At 42.7% G+C, this 17,873-nt stretch overlaps 1 protein-coding gene across 1 annotated transcript in view; it reads left to right on the top strand.

Moving 5' to 3' along the window:
- The window catches only part of LOC125512571 (calcium-dependent lipid-binding family protein), an 86,431-nt gene that overhangs the window by 21,291 nt on the left and 47,267 nt on the right, over window positions 1-17,873 (top strand). Inside the window, exons 16-28 of the mRNA XM_048677665.2 lie at window positions 862-957; window positions 1,083-1,150; window positions 2,140-2,242; window positions 2,318-2,530; window positions 3,477-3,704; window positions 3,804-3,913; window positions 4,837-4,933; window positions 7,189-7,287; window positions 7,378-7,518; window positions 8,125-8,190; window positions 9,847-10,323; window positions 10,904-11,224; window positions 11,453-11,584. Coding sequence (XP_048533622.2) covers window positions 862-957; window positions 1,083-1,150; window positions 2,140-2,242; window positions 2,318-2,530; window positions 3,477-3,704; window positions 3,804-3,913; window positions 4,837-4,933; window positions 7,189-7,287; window positions 7,378-7,518; window positions 8,125-8,190; window positions 9,847-10,323; window positions 10,904-11,224; window positions 11,453-11,584 — 2,151 coding nt within the window. The remainder of the gene's footprint in view (window positions 1-861; window positions 958-1,082; window positions 1,151-2,139; window positions 2,243-2,317; window positions 2,531-3,476; window positions 3,705-3,803; window positions 3,914-4,836; window positions 4,934-7,188; window positions 7,288-7,377; window positions 7,519-8,124; window positions 8,191-9,846; window positions 10,324-10,903; window positions 11,225-11,452; window positions 11,585-17,873) is intronic.

A 17,873-nucleotide genomic window follows, 5' to 3' on the forward strand; every position in this document is an offset into this window, starting at 1 on the left:
CCTAGCCGCCGTGGCGTGCTACAGCACTTCTCATCTCGAAACTCTAGCAAGTTTGCTTCGATTTACTCTTAAACTCTGCAATTCTTGCGTTTAGTTCAGTAGACCGACTCGGTTCCTGACAGTGCCCGCCATAGATTGTTGTTGTGCGTTACAAGAAATATGCTTTGCCGCATTTGCCGATGCCGTGATGAGTCAAAGAGGGATATCAAGTGGTAACATGTGGTAGAATGGCAGCACCGAAATGATTGTACGTAGGTATTTGAGGACATAATAGGTGGCATAGGACTAATAGGCACTTGGACTGTGGACAGACTTGCTCGTAGGGGTTTATCTCACCCGAGCTCTTGTCTACTATGCGATCGACAAGGAGGAGTTCATTGAACATGTCTTGAGCAGCTGTCTTCTCCAGGGAGAGCCCAGAAGTTGGTGCAGGCTGAGGTTGCTGTCAACTAGGGATGTAAATGGCGCAATAAAAGGCACCGCAGGACCGTTTGGTTAGCTCGATTGTTCATTTTCCTCAGAAAAAAAAATCTTTTTTGAACTGTTAGACCGATAATTGGACTTAAACAGGCTTAAACGGGACGCCGTTTACATCCCTACTGTCAACTGTCTTAGTTTAGTAGCTTTGGTTGTCGTTGTTGTTGCTGGCTCATATGTAATTTGGTGCTGTCTGTGTTAGTGTGTGGGGTTGTTCTTCTACAGTTATTCTTAATGCAATGATATGGAGCTCTCTTGTGTTTTGGAGAAAAAAAAAGTTATTTCTGGACTTTGTGGCTGGTAGTTGTTTGAAAGCCCTGCTTTCTTTCTGGCTGTTGATTTGCCTTTGATTTGTAACCCGATCGAATTTCAATTGTTTGGTAGGTTTTGAAGGGGAGTTACGAACGGTTTCTGGAGTTCATCAAACGGAGCAATGCTGTCAGCCCAACAGTGGCAATGGAGACAGCCACCGCTCTGCAAGTAAGTTCATATGTCCTTGTGACCCAGTTATGCAGTAGTAATATTTTGTTAGATGTTTTCTCCTTACTATTTGGATATAGTGGTAGGTGAAGTTGTAACGATTGCTTCAACCTTTTGAACTGCAGATTAAATTAGAGCAGGTTACACGTAGGGCTCAGGAGCAGCTTCAGATGGTACTGGAAGAGCAGAGCAGGTACATGTGTTGCCTTGTTGCCGTGCTCAGTCGTAATTACATTATAATACTCCCTCCGTTCCTATGCTTAAGGTTTATCTTTTTTGTGTTACTTCCGTTGGATAAGGGCGCATGCTGCGGTTTACCACCCTTTCTCCCCAAACTACCCCAAATCTTTTCGCTCATCTCTCTATCCTCGCGTACGAGTAACTGCATGCATGCAACATATCTTTTCCCGTCGTCTTCCTAGAAATCCCTGGAGTTCTCGCATGTTCCCGAGTGTGGTTGGAGGTGAAAAATTGAGCGCGGTAGGGGCATCTTTGGACAGTACAGTGAGGCAGGGCTCATTGTCCACCCTCCGGTCCATTGATGAGGCAGGGCGAGGAGGTGGCGTAGCTCGGTGGCGAGGCCAATGTTTTTAAGGCGGTAAGGCGACCGAAAGCAAGCATCCACCGCCCTGACGCCTAAGCGACGCCCAAGCGCCTTGACGCCTAGGCGGCACCTCAGTGCCTAAAGCGGGCATAATTGCAAGGCGCTGCCAGAGCGCTTTGCAGCCTAAGCGTCCAAGGCGGGACGCCTTAAAAACGATGCCGTGGACATCGGCACCGAGGACGCGCCCGAGCTGGCGGAGCTCGGCAGTCCATGGAGGTGGCAAATACTTGTACGAGGACGGAATTTTAATATAGAACTCAGTTCTCGCGTCAATTCGGTGAGGAGAAGAGAGCAGAAGGGGGGAATTGACCCTGCAGTTTGGTCTCTCCAATAGATGAACAGCTCCCAGCTCTCAGATTGGTCAAGCGTGGCCAAGGATGGATCAATCATAGTAATTACCATAATCCATCAGAGTGCATGGGCCATGCGAGAGCCACCGAGCGGAGTATGTGGTTTGGTCTAGGTGCATGGGGCGATGTGAGGGCGACGACTTGTGTGGCTTGCGAGGGAAAGGAGGGGGCACCTAAATTTGTTATTCTTTTTTATCTTTTGCTCATCATTTCCTGTGATATTTCTAGATTTGGACTTGAGATCGATTTGGATGCACCGAAAGTCAGGATTCCCTTAATCGGCAGTGAGCAATTTGTCCTGGATCTTGGTCATTTTACATTGCATACAAGAGTAAGTTTGAGCTTCAGTACTTGAATATAGCACACTCTTCTGCTGGTTTTTATGAACTGTTATGTTGAATTGTAGGATGGAACACGGGATGAAGAAAGACAGAGTTTGTATTCACGCTTTTATATTGCCGGCAGGGATATGGCTGCTTTTCTTGTTTGTGATGTAGCTGAAGGCATATATTCCGCACCAGAAAATCTGTCTCACAGTGTGCTCCCAGGTCCTACTGCTGATGCTAATCAGTTCTGTTCTCTTCTTGATCGCTGCGGAATGTCAGTGATAATTGACCAGGTAACATAGATGTCAGTCCTTTTGTTTTGAGTAGTTAACAATTTGGTAGACCCAATAATTCCAGTTTTTTCAATCTTACGCTGTCCCAATTAATGATCTGTTGACTTGAAATGTGGGAACCAATGTAGGTGGCGAATGACATGATTTCTTTATTCTATTTAAATGGAGCTATCTTTTGTTAACGCACTGCGGTTCTTTCATCAGATTGTCTTAGAATTTGTAGATGAGTTTATTGAAACTGACAACTGAGTTTATGAAGTTTGTTTAGGTGGTACATTAGAGATGACATAACTTTGTAAACACCCATTTGCCCTCGTTAAGTGGTGGTTACATGAGTAATGCGAGTAATTGCCGGACTAAACCTATTACTTGCTTTTCAAATTGAAGATGGCGGCAATGAATTCTTTGGGTACTTAAAAAGATATTTGCCAAGAAGCGCTGCTAGACAACAGGTATCATGCACTCAAATGGGGGTACAGGAAACCTTGCGCACCAACATTGGGCTATGGCTTAGATAAGCAAAGTTATCTTAGCTCGCTTTTCAGAAGTTAGTTGATTTGTTCGCAATAAATAAATTAGGTGGTTTGCTAAAATTATGTTAGTTTAGATTGAGTTTGCTAGGGGCAGCTCTATATGTGGGACTAGGAACATCTATATTTCCTTGGCAAGAAATAAACTATTATAAAAGAGAAGATCCGTCCCCACAAGACCTTACAAGTCCTACCGCACCTTCCCTGGATTTGGGCGTGATGCAGCTAAGGAGTGTGTCCTTTGTCCCATTACCAATTTCTACCTCATTCATTCGTTTTCTTGTGACACGTGTAGAGACTTTCTTGATATTTAGGTGTACATGGCTGTTCCAATATTAATGCAGTCTTTAGTCATTCACTAATTTTCTATGAAGCTAATATAAATGCATTCCCTGATGAATTCTGTATGCATGAAGATCAAAGTTCCACATCCGAGTTATCCATCGACCCGTGTTTCTTTTCAAGTACCCAATCTGGATATCCACTTCTCACCAAAAAGGTACTGCAAAATTGTCGAGCTGCTTGGTGTGGTTTACCAGTTGAAGGGGAACAATAATGAAGAATCGAGCAGCTATGAAAATGGTAATCTGGCGCCTTGGCATCCTGCTGATCTAACTGGTGATGCTAGAACTTTGGTTTGGAGGGTATGAAGTTACCCCTTTCTGTTTTAGTTCAGTGTTCTGCTACAATGGATTTATTCACTCAATTAACATGGCTTTTGTTTATTTTTTGGTGATGAAAAGGGTCTTGGCTATTCACTAGCTGAGTGGCATACCTGTTATGTTGTATTATCTGGGATGTATCTGTATATCTTGGAGTCAGAATTATCCCAAAATTACCAAAGGTGTTGTAGGTGCGTAATATCTTTTCCTAGTTTGTCCTCACACTGACAAACAAATGCATGATATTCCGTATATTTTTAGCATAGTAGAATGGATGTGTATTTGTTGGTGTTGGCCTTTCCGATAAATGAGTAGCAAATATTGTATTGTTGTTGTACTCCCTCCATTCCCAAATATAAGTATTTTTAGAGATTTCAACAAGGGACTACATACGGAGCAAAATGAGTGAATCTACACTCTAAAATATGTCTACATACATCCGTATGTTGTATGTACACTCTAAAATATGTCTACACTCTAAAATATGTCATGTTGTATTATCTGGGATGTATCTGTATATCTTGGAGTCAGAATTATCCCAAAATTACCAAAGGTGTTGTAGCTGCGTAATATCTTTTCCTAGTTTATCCTCACACTGACAAACAAATGCATGATATTCCGTATATTTTTAGCATAGTAGAATGGATGTGTATTTGTTGGTGTTGGCCTTTCCGATAAATGAGTAGCAAATATTGTATTGTTGTTGTACTCCCTCCGTTCCCAAATATAAGTATTTTTAGAGATTTCAACAAGGGACTATATACGGAGCAAAATGATTGAATCTACACTCTAAAATATGTCTACATACATCCGTATGTTGTAGTCCATTTGAAATGTCTAGAAAGACTTATATTTACGAGCGGAGGGAGTACTTCTTAAGTGGAATGAGATTTTAAGAGAAGTTCCGAAGGAATTGTAGAGGCAGGCAGGATTGTATTTCCTCGATTTTAGTATTTTTCTCCAATTTTGTTTTGGTAAAGTTAGAAGATAATATTATAAATGTAAGCTTTTGGTCCTATAATGGCATTGTTGCTCAAAATAGCACCCTTATTATTTTTTCAGGAACATTTTCACCTTTTTATTATTTACATGGGTAAAATATTTGATATTGCAGCATGGCAAGCCGGCAAGTATTTGACGTGCCATCAGCTAGTGTTGGTGGGTCTCTCTACAGTATTGCTGTGTGTTCTAGAGGTGCAGATATACAGAAGGTAATCTATTTAGCCTTCTCGCCGTTCTTTAACTTTGCGGACTTTTCTGTTACTACATATGATTGTTAGACTATCATGGGAATTCTGAAACAGCTTGTATTTTCTTGACTAAGAAACAGCTTGTAGTTGCAACAGAAAAAGAGCAAATGTTTAAGGCTCTGTAACAAAACAAAATACTCTATAATTTGCTTTGATATTGTAATATGTTCTATAACAGCCGGTTAGGTCAAAGGCTTGTCCTAACAAAACAAGAGTAGAGCCATCAGTAAGAATCTTATAGAATTTTGTATTTTTTAATCATAAACAGGACATTAGCACATATTCACTAATAAGATGACATGAAATCAATGGTTTTGTATTCGATTCTTTCTATTTCTTTTCTATCCTTCTATGCCAGCCCTAGCTTACCTTATTGAAGCCTCTCTGCCTACCCTAGCTTACCTTATTGAATGCCTTGCATTTGCTTTCTCGTCTCAATCCGATGAACGACGGATAGCCCAAATATTTATTTATGGTATCATGACATAAATCCTCCCTTCTTCCAATCTTCGGCCTTTACCTCTTTCCTTCTTTCGCTTGCATTGATGACTTCCATGACTTTCCAATCTTCATTCTAGTAGGTATCTAGCTTCATAGGTGAATAAAATTGGAATAGGGATGGAATTCTGTTCTAATGAGTTTGAATCATATTGACCAGGTCCAAAGAACACCTATCAACATCTACAACACCAAATAAGTTTCACTAGATTCACCATAAAATATGTTTTCATACTATACGTATTTGATGTTATAGATATTAGCACATTTTTCTATAGACTTGGTCAATCATAGATAAGTTTGACTTAGGACGAATTTAGAACTAAAATTAATTTGGATTGGAGAGAGTATTTGACAGATTAAGCAACTGGTATCTATAGCTTAAGCATTTGCGTTTTAAGTGATGAAGACAGTAGTTTCAGAACATGTTTAATATTAGTTACTAAGAGCATCTACAACAGGACTGGGCAGATCTGACCACGTGCCCGCGGATAGCGCTGGTGGATGCCTCCTCCATGGCAAAGCCACCGGGCTCAACCTCCATGCCCGGCGCGTACTCTGCCTCCTCCATGTCGTCCGACTCCTCCTTCGCCTCCTCCCATCATTTCCTCATCCTCCGGTACATCCTCCTGCTCCAGCGCAATTTAAGTGCATCTTGGCGGCGATCTCTGCTGGTGCTCGGGCGTGAGCATCTTGGAGTAGGTTATTTTCTTCTGGACCATGGCGACGACGAGGTCAGAGTGGAAGGGGAAGCAGACGGGGGGAGTGGTGTTGGTACAGACGAAAGGGAGGAGCGAAATGGGGGCGGCTAGGGTTTCCCTCGCAGTCCGGCTTAAATAGCCGGATTTCGGCCAGTTCTTTTGGCAGCTTAAAAAATAAGCCGCATCCTCCCCAGTTTTTTTTCATAAGCTGCCTCTTTTATTTATTGGAGCTTCTAAACTAGTTACGAATAACTAATTTAGAAGTCTGCACAAATTTAGGAGGCGGCTTATTTTTTAAGCTGCGGAGAGACAGATTTTTTAAGCCGCCCAAAAGAACTGACCCTTGGGCTCTCGGGCGGTGAGCCGGGGTGGCGACATGAATGCGTTCTCACAAAATCGGAGGAAGCTAGAGAAGTGGCGGACCGACGGGTTTTTTCGCGGGCCTGCCCATCAGCCTGACGTGCCTGGGCGTCCCCATATTCGTTTCACATATGGGCTGGGTTTGGGGGGGGGGGGGGGTGCCTGGACGTTTGGGCTGGGTATGGGCGATCCGGTTGGGTGGCCATTTTGTGACCGATCGGTGATTGGGCTGTTTGCCCGGACGTTTAGGGAGGGTTTGAGGGGTCTGGCTGTAGATGCTCTAAGTGCTTTTACTACCCTACTAGTAAAAGCGTACGTGCAATGCACCTTGATATCAGTTAGAAAATTAACTGCACATTGATATTGGACAGAAAATCAATTGCACGTTAATATTAGGCAGGATATCAATTTACGTGTTAATTACTTGGATAGTCTATATTTCGTATGTTATTAATTGCACGCTGAACATGTTGAGCGTCGCCATTGGAGCAATATAGGTCGTTGAATTGACACTGTTTCATGGCTGAGATTTGTTGGATCTGCCACTTTGGGTCTTTTTGTATTGGTATAGATATTCCATTATTTGTTAAGACTGTTGCCTTAATGTATTTTTCCAGTCCCTGTTCTCTTTTCATCTGAGCATTATTCCATTTGCAGGCACTAGAATCAACCAGCACACTGATAGTTGAATTTCATAATGAAATAGAGAAGGCCAATTGGATGAAAGTGCTTGTCCAAGCAACATATCGAGCTTCCGTAGGCCTTTCATTACTTAATAAATTTTGACATAACATGAGGTTTGTACTTGGTTTATCTTATGTTATTCCTCCTCTTTGCTTGTTGTAGGCACCTCCTGAGCTGAACATATTAGGAGATCCTTTCAGTTCTGCTCCAGAAACAAGCACTCCAAGGCTTAGCAGTTTGGGGTCAGTGGATCTCCTTGTGAATGGCTCTGTAATTGAAACAAAGTTTTCACTCTATGGAAAGGTAAACTTTTCATCCTTTTGCCACCTTAATGTGAAATGGGTGTCGTTTTTTAGTGGAAACAACTCTGGTGGAGGCTCCAACAAGTAAAATTTTGTTGTGAAAGGGAATATATTTACTCAGAGGGCAGCACACAGCTGAGGCTGAGGCTGTACCGTGGAGGAAAAGGAGGGGGGGGGGGGGGTACGAGGCTCTAGATAGAGCTGTATAAAGGAGTGAAGCCAGAACCAGAGTGGTGCCACAAGCCCGCAAGTGTCCATTCTCAGAAAGAGGTATATATTAAAAAGGAAAAGCCAAGAGTCTAGATTAGGCATGTTGAAGATTTTTGTGTTATGGGTGTGGTTAGTGCTCAGATCATTATGTGGATGGGAGAAGGATAGTTGGGTCTCTATAGAGACACCAGTTCGTAGATGAGAAGACCAAGAAGATAGGGAGGGAGTAAAAAATGCTGACTATTCACGTCTATGTGTAGCTGCTATTTTTGACTTTATATGTGCGCCACTAATGGCCACGACTGCAGATTCACATCGTGTTAATTCAGCTGTGTTTGTTCTGGTGCACTGATGTAGTTACTATTTAGGGTTAATTTGATAAATGCCATTCTTGCAGTTGAACAGAAAGAACAGAGATCCAGAAGAGCTTCTAATGTTAGAGCTCCTTGGGAATGGGGGAAAGGTATTTTGCTTCAGTCTTAGTCTTGCATTAAGAAACAAAGGCAAAACTAGAACTGTGCATCTTTAATCTACTCCGTCTGTTCTGTCCAAGCTTAACAACACTGACAAACGATAACTAGGGAAATGTTGTAACAATATTGTTGATTTTCAGACACACATTGTAAAGCAACAGTTCCTTTTAAAATCAACCTATATTGCGAAACAAAGAGTTACTTCCTCCGTCCCATAATATAAGAACGTTTTTGACACTAGTGTAGTGTTAAAAACATTCTTATATTTTGGGACAGAGGGAGTAGTATGCAGCATTCTTACTTTGATGTGTAAATTTTATGTCAATCACGTGCATAAAACATATTTTGTTATTGCTATTGGCCAGCAAGGTGTAGATTGTGCATTCTTTTTATATATTCTTGGATATCAGAGTCGATGTATCTATCGCTGAGAAACAGCCATTTTTGTCGAAGTTAATCCATAGTTACCTGATCTGCGATTCGTTCGGTTCACAATTCGAGTTTGCGGTTTGAATTCTCTACGTCATACGAATCGGGTTCGATATGGGGTATATACATCTCTGATTCACGAATTGGAGATCTGGTTCATGAACTTGCTCTCTCCGGTTTTGCATAGCTTACTGTAAGGTTCGCATGCAAATAGCCATCGAAGATCCTAGATCGATAATAAATGGAAAGTAGATAAAAATGTTGGTTGGTCCAGCCCAAACAGGCGTACGAGGCCATGACCTGCTGCTTCAGCTGCCTCTGATGACCTCCTTCTAACCTAATAATCCAGAGCTGCAGCCTCATGGGCTTTAGCATATCCTCGGTCGTTCTTTCTCCTGCTCATCCTCCATACGTGCATCTGCAGCAAGGAGGGGCTGCTGTTGCGCGACAACAACCAGCCTGCTGCCTGGTTTTTGCGACCATCTGTCGCGCCACCCACCGCGTTTATTCTGCCATCCAGTCGCCGCTCGCCAGCCACCACCTCTAGCCACCAAATCCATTTTCTGGTTCGATTAGAGTTCGACGAATCGGGCAGCGAATCCAGATCAAACAGAGCGAATTCGAACTCCGATCTGATTTGTTCGATCTAGATCGGAGTTCGAGGCCTCTCCCGGCGAGTCCGGTAACTATGAGTTAATCTCTCATACTTTACCAGCCTCTTCTTATTATGCTGGTTGGGACCGCTGCTTACAAGAAATCGGTTAATTGCACTTTGATGAATGTTCAAGGGAGTAAAATGGAACCATTACTAGAAAAACTATACGTTGTTTGTGTTGGCAAAAATATATTTCCTATTGTCAAAGGTTAGAGAACACAATAGCACTTAATAGTGTCTGGTAGAAAAACTGGAGTACTGTCGCTGTATCCATTGTTTTGAAACATTGCAGTACTCCCCTTTCAGTTCAGAGAGGAAGTGATATTGAAGTTATAAACCTGTTCCAGGTGAACTTTTTGAGACGGGAGACATCTAAAATATACCACTGCAAAACACAGTACCCGAAAGTGTACACCTGTTTTCTGTCCACTCATCTTGGCATTGCTGATCTGTTTGTGCTTCACATTTTTATGGTTCAGCAATTGTTGCACATTATGATTTACAAGTTTCCATCTTCATTTTGTCCCCAGCTCCAATACTTATTGTTTAGTTACTTTTGTAGGTTAATGTTGTTCAATCTTCTCGTGGTCTAAGTGTGAAAACAAAGCTGCATTCATTGAAGATAAAAGATGAGCTACATGGTCGTCTTTCAATGTCTACAAAGTATTTAGTATGTTCTGTTATCAATGAAGATTTGGAGTCCTTTCCTAAGAAAAATGAAGATTTGCCGCCTGAAGGTTCTTTTACACCTGACATGGAGGATCACCCCAAATCCTTCTCTGTGGAGGAAGATTCATTCATGGATGCATTGACAGATTTTACTTCTGACCAAAGTTTCAATCTCCCTGATCATGACATTCCATCAAACTCAATGTCTGATCTGAATGAGTACACTTTATGCTTTGATGGCGATCAGCAAAATTTGAAACCTACTGAAATTTTCTATGAGGCACAAGACAACAATGTCACTGATTTTGTTGTTCTTACATTTTTGAGTAGGACTCCAGACTCTTGCCTTTATGATGGTATAGATTCACAGGTAATTGGTTATTTCTGTGCTTTACAAAAGACATCTTCGTGTATTTGTCTTCTTATTATTCCAATGGTGCTGTAAGCAGGGTACCAGTTTTGCCTGGTAAAAGAATATTGGTCCATAAAGTTCCAATTTTAATTTGACTTTTCAGTCAGATTAATCGTCTTGCCCCAGAAAAGATTATCGGTCTAAACAATTCTTAATTCAATTTTGAATTTTCAAGTTGAAATTCTGAGAATATAGTTACTGTTCAATATATGTTCAAGCTAATGGCAGGAATATTGCCAAGCTAATTTATTTTTAGACAATGATTGCGAAGCTAATAAGGGCAGGTTGTATTGTGTAAAGTGAATTACCTTTTCACTATGGTAATAGATTACCTTTTCACCATGGTAAATAGATTGTAGAGCACAGAAAATATATATGCTAGCTATATTTGGGAGACTTTAAACAGGTTGCCAGTTGGTAACTAGTAACAGGCAGGGTCTGGGACGTATGCTTGGGTATCCTCTTTCTGTTTAATCCTTGGCTGTCAGTACCTTCCCTTCCACTAAAGCTTGTTGTTTACATGTTTTGCTCATTACAGATGAGTATCCGTATGTCTGCACTGGAGTTCTACTGTAACAGACCCACACTTGTTGCTCTTATCGAGTTTGGAGTTGATGTCAGCATGGTTAATTCTGTGCCAAAGAGTGACCCTGACATGGCAGGTGCAACACACAGTGCAATACCCACTGGGAAGGAACACACTGGCCGTACTGTTGTTAAAGGACTGTTAGGTTATGGAAAACGTCGAACTATTTTCAACATCAAAATGGATGTGGATCGGGTATCTATGTTTCTTAACAAGGAAGATGGTTCTCAGCTTGCGATGTTTGTGCAGGAGAAATTTCTGTTTGACCTGAAGGTGAGTTGAAGGTAGTATAGGGCCGAAGGATATTATTTATTTATCTTCTATATATCTCGGCATGCTATTTAGAATGTTTTCGATGGCTGGTGCTGTTTATAGGATGCTAGATTAATACAAAAACCAAAAATATTCCTTGAGATGACCATCCACGAGAACAGGAACAGGGGACATTCGTAGATTTCATACTTGACTGTTATTTCATTTACACATTTCTTTAATTGTCAGGTTCACCCGGGCTCATTTTCTATTGATGGTATGCTTGGTAATATGAGATTTTGTGACATGTCCCTCGGGCCAGATCATCGGTGGGGTTGGCTTTGTGATATACGGAAACCAGGTGTTGAGTCGCTTATAAAGGTAATATATATTGATGTACATGTCCAGTCATTTTCATGGCTTGGCGATAAATGTTCATCCCTGAATGGGGTACTCCTTCCATATTAATTTTCTGACTTTGTACTAAATCGGCGACAGTTAATATGGAACAGTGGGAGTACCAGATTAGCAGAGTAACAGTCTTCTCTTCAATCCTGAAGTACAGTGTGGCCATGTGTTACATATTTTACTTACAAACAAGATTCTAGCATGGTTGCCAGTATCAAAGCTCAATATGTTGTGTTCGCCGCCTGAAAAACTCGAGTCATAGTTTCTATTAGATTATGGAAGCGCCTAGGTTTATGTTAAGCATAGTTAGGTTAGCACTCTATTTCCTGCATTTTCACTGAGATGCAACCCAAATGCTAAGATCATTTGTCATTTTCATCTGCAAGCTTATAAAAGATGGAATTACATACTTAACCACACTTGGCCAGTAATTCACCTGCTAGGCCAAAGCACATTTACTTATTTATTACATGCATTAAGCAGAAGCTGGAGAAGTCCATGCATGAGCAAAGAAAGCAAAAAAAGAAAGAGACTTGAGGGATTGGAATGTACCTAAGGATTTGGCTCTTGATAGGACTATGGAAATCAGCAATCCATGTATCAGAACCTTAATTTACTTTCCTTCACTTTGTTTATGAAGCAGCACAAAGGTTGTGGAGGAGCAACTCCACCTTGCTGCTACAATGTGTACAGCACAAGTGTTGAAGGAACAACTTCAATGTGCTGCGCTAGATATCGCTCTAGAGGCGAATGTAGGCTGATAGGGCAGCAAGAGTTCAATCCAGAACTCCTAGGGCACAAGATCTACTCCAAGATCTTAGATAAGAATAACAAGTTCCATTATAGGTAGGGGTACATAGTCTGGGTACAAAGTAGAGGTGAGGACCTCTATTTGTAGGGCTTTGGGAATCCTTCACATACTTCTACTTATAGCTGGAATACTCTAGAAACATTATTTAAGGTTCACCATTCTACTCATAGCTACTCACAACTAGAAGACTCTAGAAAACAGTAGGTAGGATAAAGAAAAGAAAAGAAATACTAGACCACAACAGAAGTATCTAAAAGTAGCCAAACAGATTTGACATATGATTATATTTTCATGTTCCTCATCATTCTCCCCTGGTTGTTTGGAACTCGCCCTCGAGTTATCTTCATTGAGCGCTTCTTCTGGATGGTAGAGAGTCAAGTCCGCAACATTGAAAGTGTTGGAGATACCCATATCGCTTGGAAGATCTATCACATAAGCATTATCATTTATTTTCCTCACGATAGAGAAGGGTCCACACCTTCGCTGCCTAAGTTTCCCTTTAACACCTAAAGGCAGCCTCTCTTTTCGGAGGTAGACCATCACCTTATCACCGGCTTGGAATGATTTTGGCCTCCTTTTGCAATCAGCAAGCTGTTTATATTTCTGATTTTGTGCTTCCAAAGAACTGCGAATCTCTTCAAATAACTCGGTGTAATTATCAGCAAAGGACAATGCTGATTTTGAGTTTCCCCTTGATGGTAGCTTCACCAGGTCCACCACATGTGATGGAACTTTAGTGTAGACAATGGAAAAAGGGCTCCTTCCTGTGGATCTATGCTTGGAGTTATTGTAGGAGAATTCTGCAAGAGATAAAGCCAAATCCCATTGTCCCTTTCTTTCTCCACAAATGCAACGGATCAAATTACCCAAAAACTTGTTCACCACTTCCGTTTGTCCATCTGTTTGTGGATGAGCAGTGCTAGCAAATTTCAATTCAGTGTTGAATTGCTTCCACAAAGTGAGCCAAAATGCAGCAAGAAACTTGCTATCACGGTCTGAGACAATGGACCTTGGAACTCCATGAAGTCTGATCACTTCTCGAAAGAATAGGTTTGCCACATGATGAGCATCCGTTGTCTTGCGGCATGGGATGAAATGAGCCATCTTAGAGAATCTATCCACGACCACAAATACAACATCACTTCCTCGTCTTGTTCTTGGCAAGCCCAAGACGAAGTCCATAGAAATGTCCTCCCATGGAGCAACAGGAACAGGCAAAGGCATGTATAACCCTGTGTTCTGGACTTGGCCTTTGCAGGTCTGACATACGGGGCACCGTTGAATGAACTTTCCAGCATCTCTCTTTAGTTGTGGCCAAAAGTAGGGAGCTTCCAGGTTAGCGATAGTCTTGTCCCGTCCAACATGACCACTAAGATCACTTGAATGGAGCTCTCTAACCAGCTTGTCACGTAGAGAACTTCTTGGAATGCACAAATGATCATTTTTGAAGAGATATCCATCTTGCATCAAATAGTCATCACCTAATGGTTGGCCCCTTGCGTGCTTTACCCAAACATGGCGAAAGTCTTCGTCACCCTCATACAACTCCTTTATTTGATCCATGCCCGGAAGTTCAGCTTCAAAAGAAGTCAAGAGGCATGCACGACGACTCAAAGCATCGGCCACTCTGTTAGTTATTCCAGATTTATGCACGATGAGATAGTTAAATCTCTCCAGATATGCTGCCCATCTCGCTAGCATGTGGTCAACATGCTTTTGATTTCTAAAATGCTTCAAGGATTGATGGTCGCTATAAACAATGAAATCTTTAGGCAGCAAATAGACTTCCCAAGTTTTCAACGCTCTAAAAACGGCGTATAATTCTTGCTGATAGGTACTCCATTTCTGTCTAGCTTCACTTAACTTCTCACTAAAGAAAGCAATGGGCTTCCTTTCTTGAGATAGGAAGCTCCAATGCCCACTTGCATCACACTCCAACTCAAAAGTCTTGTTGAAATCAGGTAGTACCAAGACAGGAGCTTGTGATAGCTTTTGTTTAATCTCATTGAAACTAGCTTTAGCTGCTTCTATCCATTGGAACTTTCCTTTCTTCAAACACTCGGTAATTGGTGCCATGATAGTGCTGAAATTCTTCACAATTTGCCTATAGAAAGTTGCAAGGCCATGAAAGCTTCTTACCTCAGAAATGGTCTTAGGAGCTGGCCATTCTCTGATTGCTTCAACCTTAGAATCATCAACATGAATGCTGTCACATGTTATGACGAATCCTAGGAAAAGAAGTTGTGTTTGTAGGAAAACACATTTCTTCAAGTTGACGTAGAGCTCATTTTCCCTTAGTACTTCTAGCACCTTCCGAATGTGATCAAAGTGTTCATCCTCATCCTTGCTATAGATCAAGATGTCATCGAAATAGACCACAACAAAGTGGGATAAGAAGGGTCTAAGGACTTGATTCATTAAGTGCATAAAGGTACTTGGTGCATTTGAGAGTCCAAATGGCATGACTAGCCATTCAAACAACTCTTCCTTTGTCTTGAAGGCGGTCTTCCATTCATCCCCTGGTCTTATACGGATTTGATGATATCCACTTCTTAAATCTAGCTTTGTGAACACTCTTGCTCCACTAAGCTGATCCAACATATCATCCAGACGGGGAATAGGGAATCTATACCTTACGGTGATCTTGTTAACGGCTCTACTGTCCGTACACATGCGCCAAGATCCATCTTTCTTAGGCGCGAGCTGGGCTGGTACAGCACATGGGCTAATACTTTCTCGAATGTGCCCCTTTTGCAGCAATTCCTCCACTTTCTCCTTCAATATATCATGCTCCTTTGGGCTCATTCGATAGTGTGGAAGATTAGGAAGACTTGCTCCCGGAATTAAGTCAATTCTATGTTGAATTCCTCTCATCGGTGGCAAGCCATGTGGCTCCCCAAGTATGTTCTGAAGTTCTGCCAATAAACCACGTACCTTTGCTGGAATTTCAACAGTCAGGTGCTCTTCTCCTTTACAACAAGTGCAGCACACAAATCTGCCTCCTTCAAGTCTTCCCATAAACTCATGAGAGGTATGGGAGATAGTTAACATAGTTTTCCCCTCCTCCTTAGAGGTATTACCTTCGGTTTTGTTTGGTAAGATAATGATCTTTCTCTTGTTCCAAATGAAAGAGTAAGAATTTTCCTTGCCCTTGTGTGTAGTATCCACATCAAATTGCCAAGGCCTCCCAAGAAGAACATGGCTGACATCCATGTCAACCACATCACACAACACATTTGAGCGATAATGCTTACCCAAAGAAAGTGGCAGGTTGCATTGTTTGGTGATCCTCATATTAACTCCTTTCTTGATCCATCCAATAGTGTAGGGATTTGGATGATCATGGGTTTCAAGCTTTAAATGGTCCACCAACTTCTGGGAGATAAGATTCTCGCAGCTGCAACTATCAATCACTAGTTTGCATACCTTGCCATTCACCATGCATTTGCTCTCAAATATTTTCTTCCATTCTGTGTCATCGAGTTGTGGTGTGGAACATAGGAGACGCTGGATCACACATACCACTTCTTCACCTTCTTCTTGACAAACCTCTTGTCCGTCTACATCTTCACATTCGTATTCTTCCTCATCGCTTTCACCATCATGGATAGTCGTGTTAACAAATTTCCTTAGTGGGCAACCGCTGGATATGTGTCCCTCTTTACCACATTTATAGCACTTTGGGCCTTCATTTGCCTTACCCTTGCCTCTAGTTTGTTTCGGGATGGGCTGTTTTGTCTTTGGTGGAGTGGCCTTTTCTTCCACTCTATTAGGTTGGTTCCTAGATGAGCCTTCGGTATGAGGATATGGAGCCTTAGAGCATCTCCAGCCGTTCGTCCCCCCAGGACGCATAAAAATCGCCCCTGGGGGCGAGCCGGCGATACAATCGGCGCTGGGGGCGGTTTCGCGCCTAGTCGTCGCCCCCAGGTGCCGATATTGGCCCACTTTTCAGCCCCATTTCGGCGAATAAAGGGCCCATATGGGCGACAATAGGCCCATATTCGGCGTGGTTCGCCGTTGTTCGGCGTTCAATTATGCACATCAATTTTTTTATCACATATTTCATCACAGAAATATCAAATACTTTAACAAAGTAGTACAACAACAAATAGTTCAATACAAATTATATAGTTCAACAAATAAAAACTCATATTTCATCACACGTCGCGCCCGGCGTCGCCCTTGAGCCTCCATAGATGCTCTATCAGATCTTGCTGCAGTTGATGATGCACTTGTGGGTCTCGGATCTCCTGATGCATACTGAGATAGGCAATCCAGGTTGCCGGTAGCTGGTGATCAACTTCGGCTAGAGGACCCTGCCTGTAGTATGGTTCAGTGTCAAACACTGGGTCTTCTTGCTCGCTCTCGATGATCATGTTGTGTAAGATGACACAACAAGTCATAATCTCCCACATTTGATCTTTCGACCAGGTCTGAGCGGGGTACCGGACAACAGCAAATCGAGATTGGAGCACACCGAATGCCCACTCGACATCCTTCCTGCAAGCCTCCTGAACCTTCGCAAACCAGGCGTTCTTGCCTCCTGGCACAGGGTTTGAGATCGTCTTCACAAATGTCGACCATCTCGGATAGATGCCATCAGCTAGATAGTACCCCTTGTTGTAGTGCCGCCCATTGATCTCGAAGTTCATCGGAGGAGAATGACCTTCAACAAGCTTGGCAAAGACAGGAGAGCACTGCAGCACGTTGATGTCATTGTGAGTTCCTGGCATACCAAAGAAGGAGTGCCAAATCCAGAGGTCCTGTGTGGCCACTGCCTCAAGTACCACACTGCAACCGCCTTTGGCGCCTTTGTACATCCCCTGCCAAGCAAATGGGCAATTCTTCCATTTCCAATGCATGTAGTCGATGCTTCCAAGCATCCCAGGAAATCCTCTTGCTGCATTCTGTGCTAGGATCCGAGCAGTGTCTTCCGCATTGGGTGTTCTCAAGTATTGCGGTCCAAACACTGCCACCACTGCCTGACAGAACTTGTAGAAACACTCTATGCTGGTGGACTCGACCATGCGCCCATAGTCGTCGAGTGAATCACCGGGAGCTCCGTATGCAAGCATCCTCATCGCTGTCGTGCACTTCTGGATGGAGGTGAATCCAAGGGCGCCGGTGCAATCCATCTTGCACTTGAAGTAGTTGTCGAACTCCCGGATGGAATTCACAATCCTGAGGAAGAGCTTTCGGCTCATCCGATAACGGCGCCGAAATGTTTTCTCGCCGTGAAGTGGAGCATCGGCGAAGTAGTCGGAGTAGAGCATGCAGTAGCCTTCGAGACGATGCCGGTTCTTTGCTTTCACCCGCCCCGGCGCCAAGCCACCTCGCCGCGGCTTTTCATTGCTCGCCAGCAGCTGGGCGAGGGCGGCGAGCACCATGAGATGCTCTTCTTCCTGGACGTCGGCCTCGGCTTCCTCCTCCAGCAGTGCGGCGAGCGCTTCC

This window comes from Triticum urartu, chromosome 6A (assembly GCF_056163025.1).
Source record: "Triticum urartu cultivar PI428250 chromosome 6A, HENAU_Tu73, whole genome shotgun sequence".
NCBI lineage: Eukaryota > Viridiplantae > Streptophyta > Magnoliopsida > Poales > Poaceae > Triticum > Triticum urartu.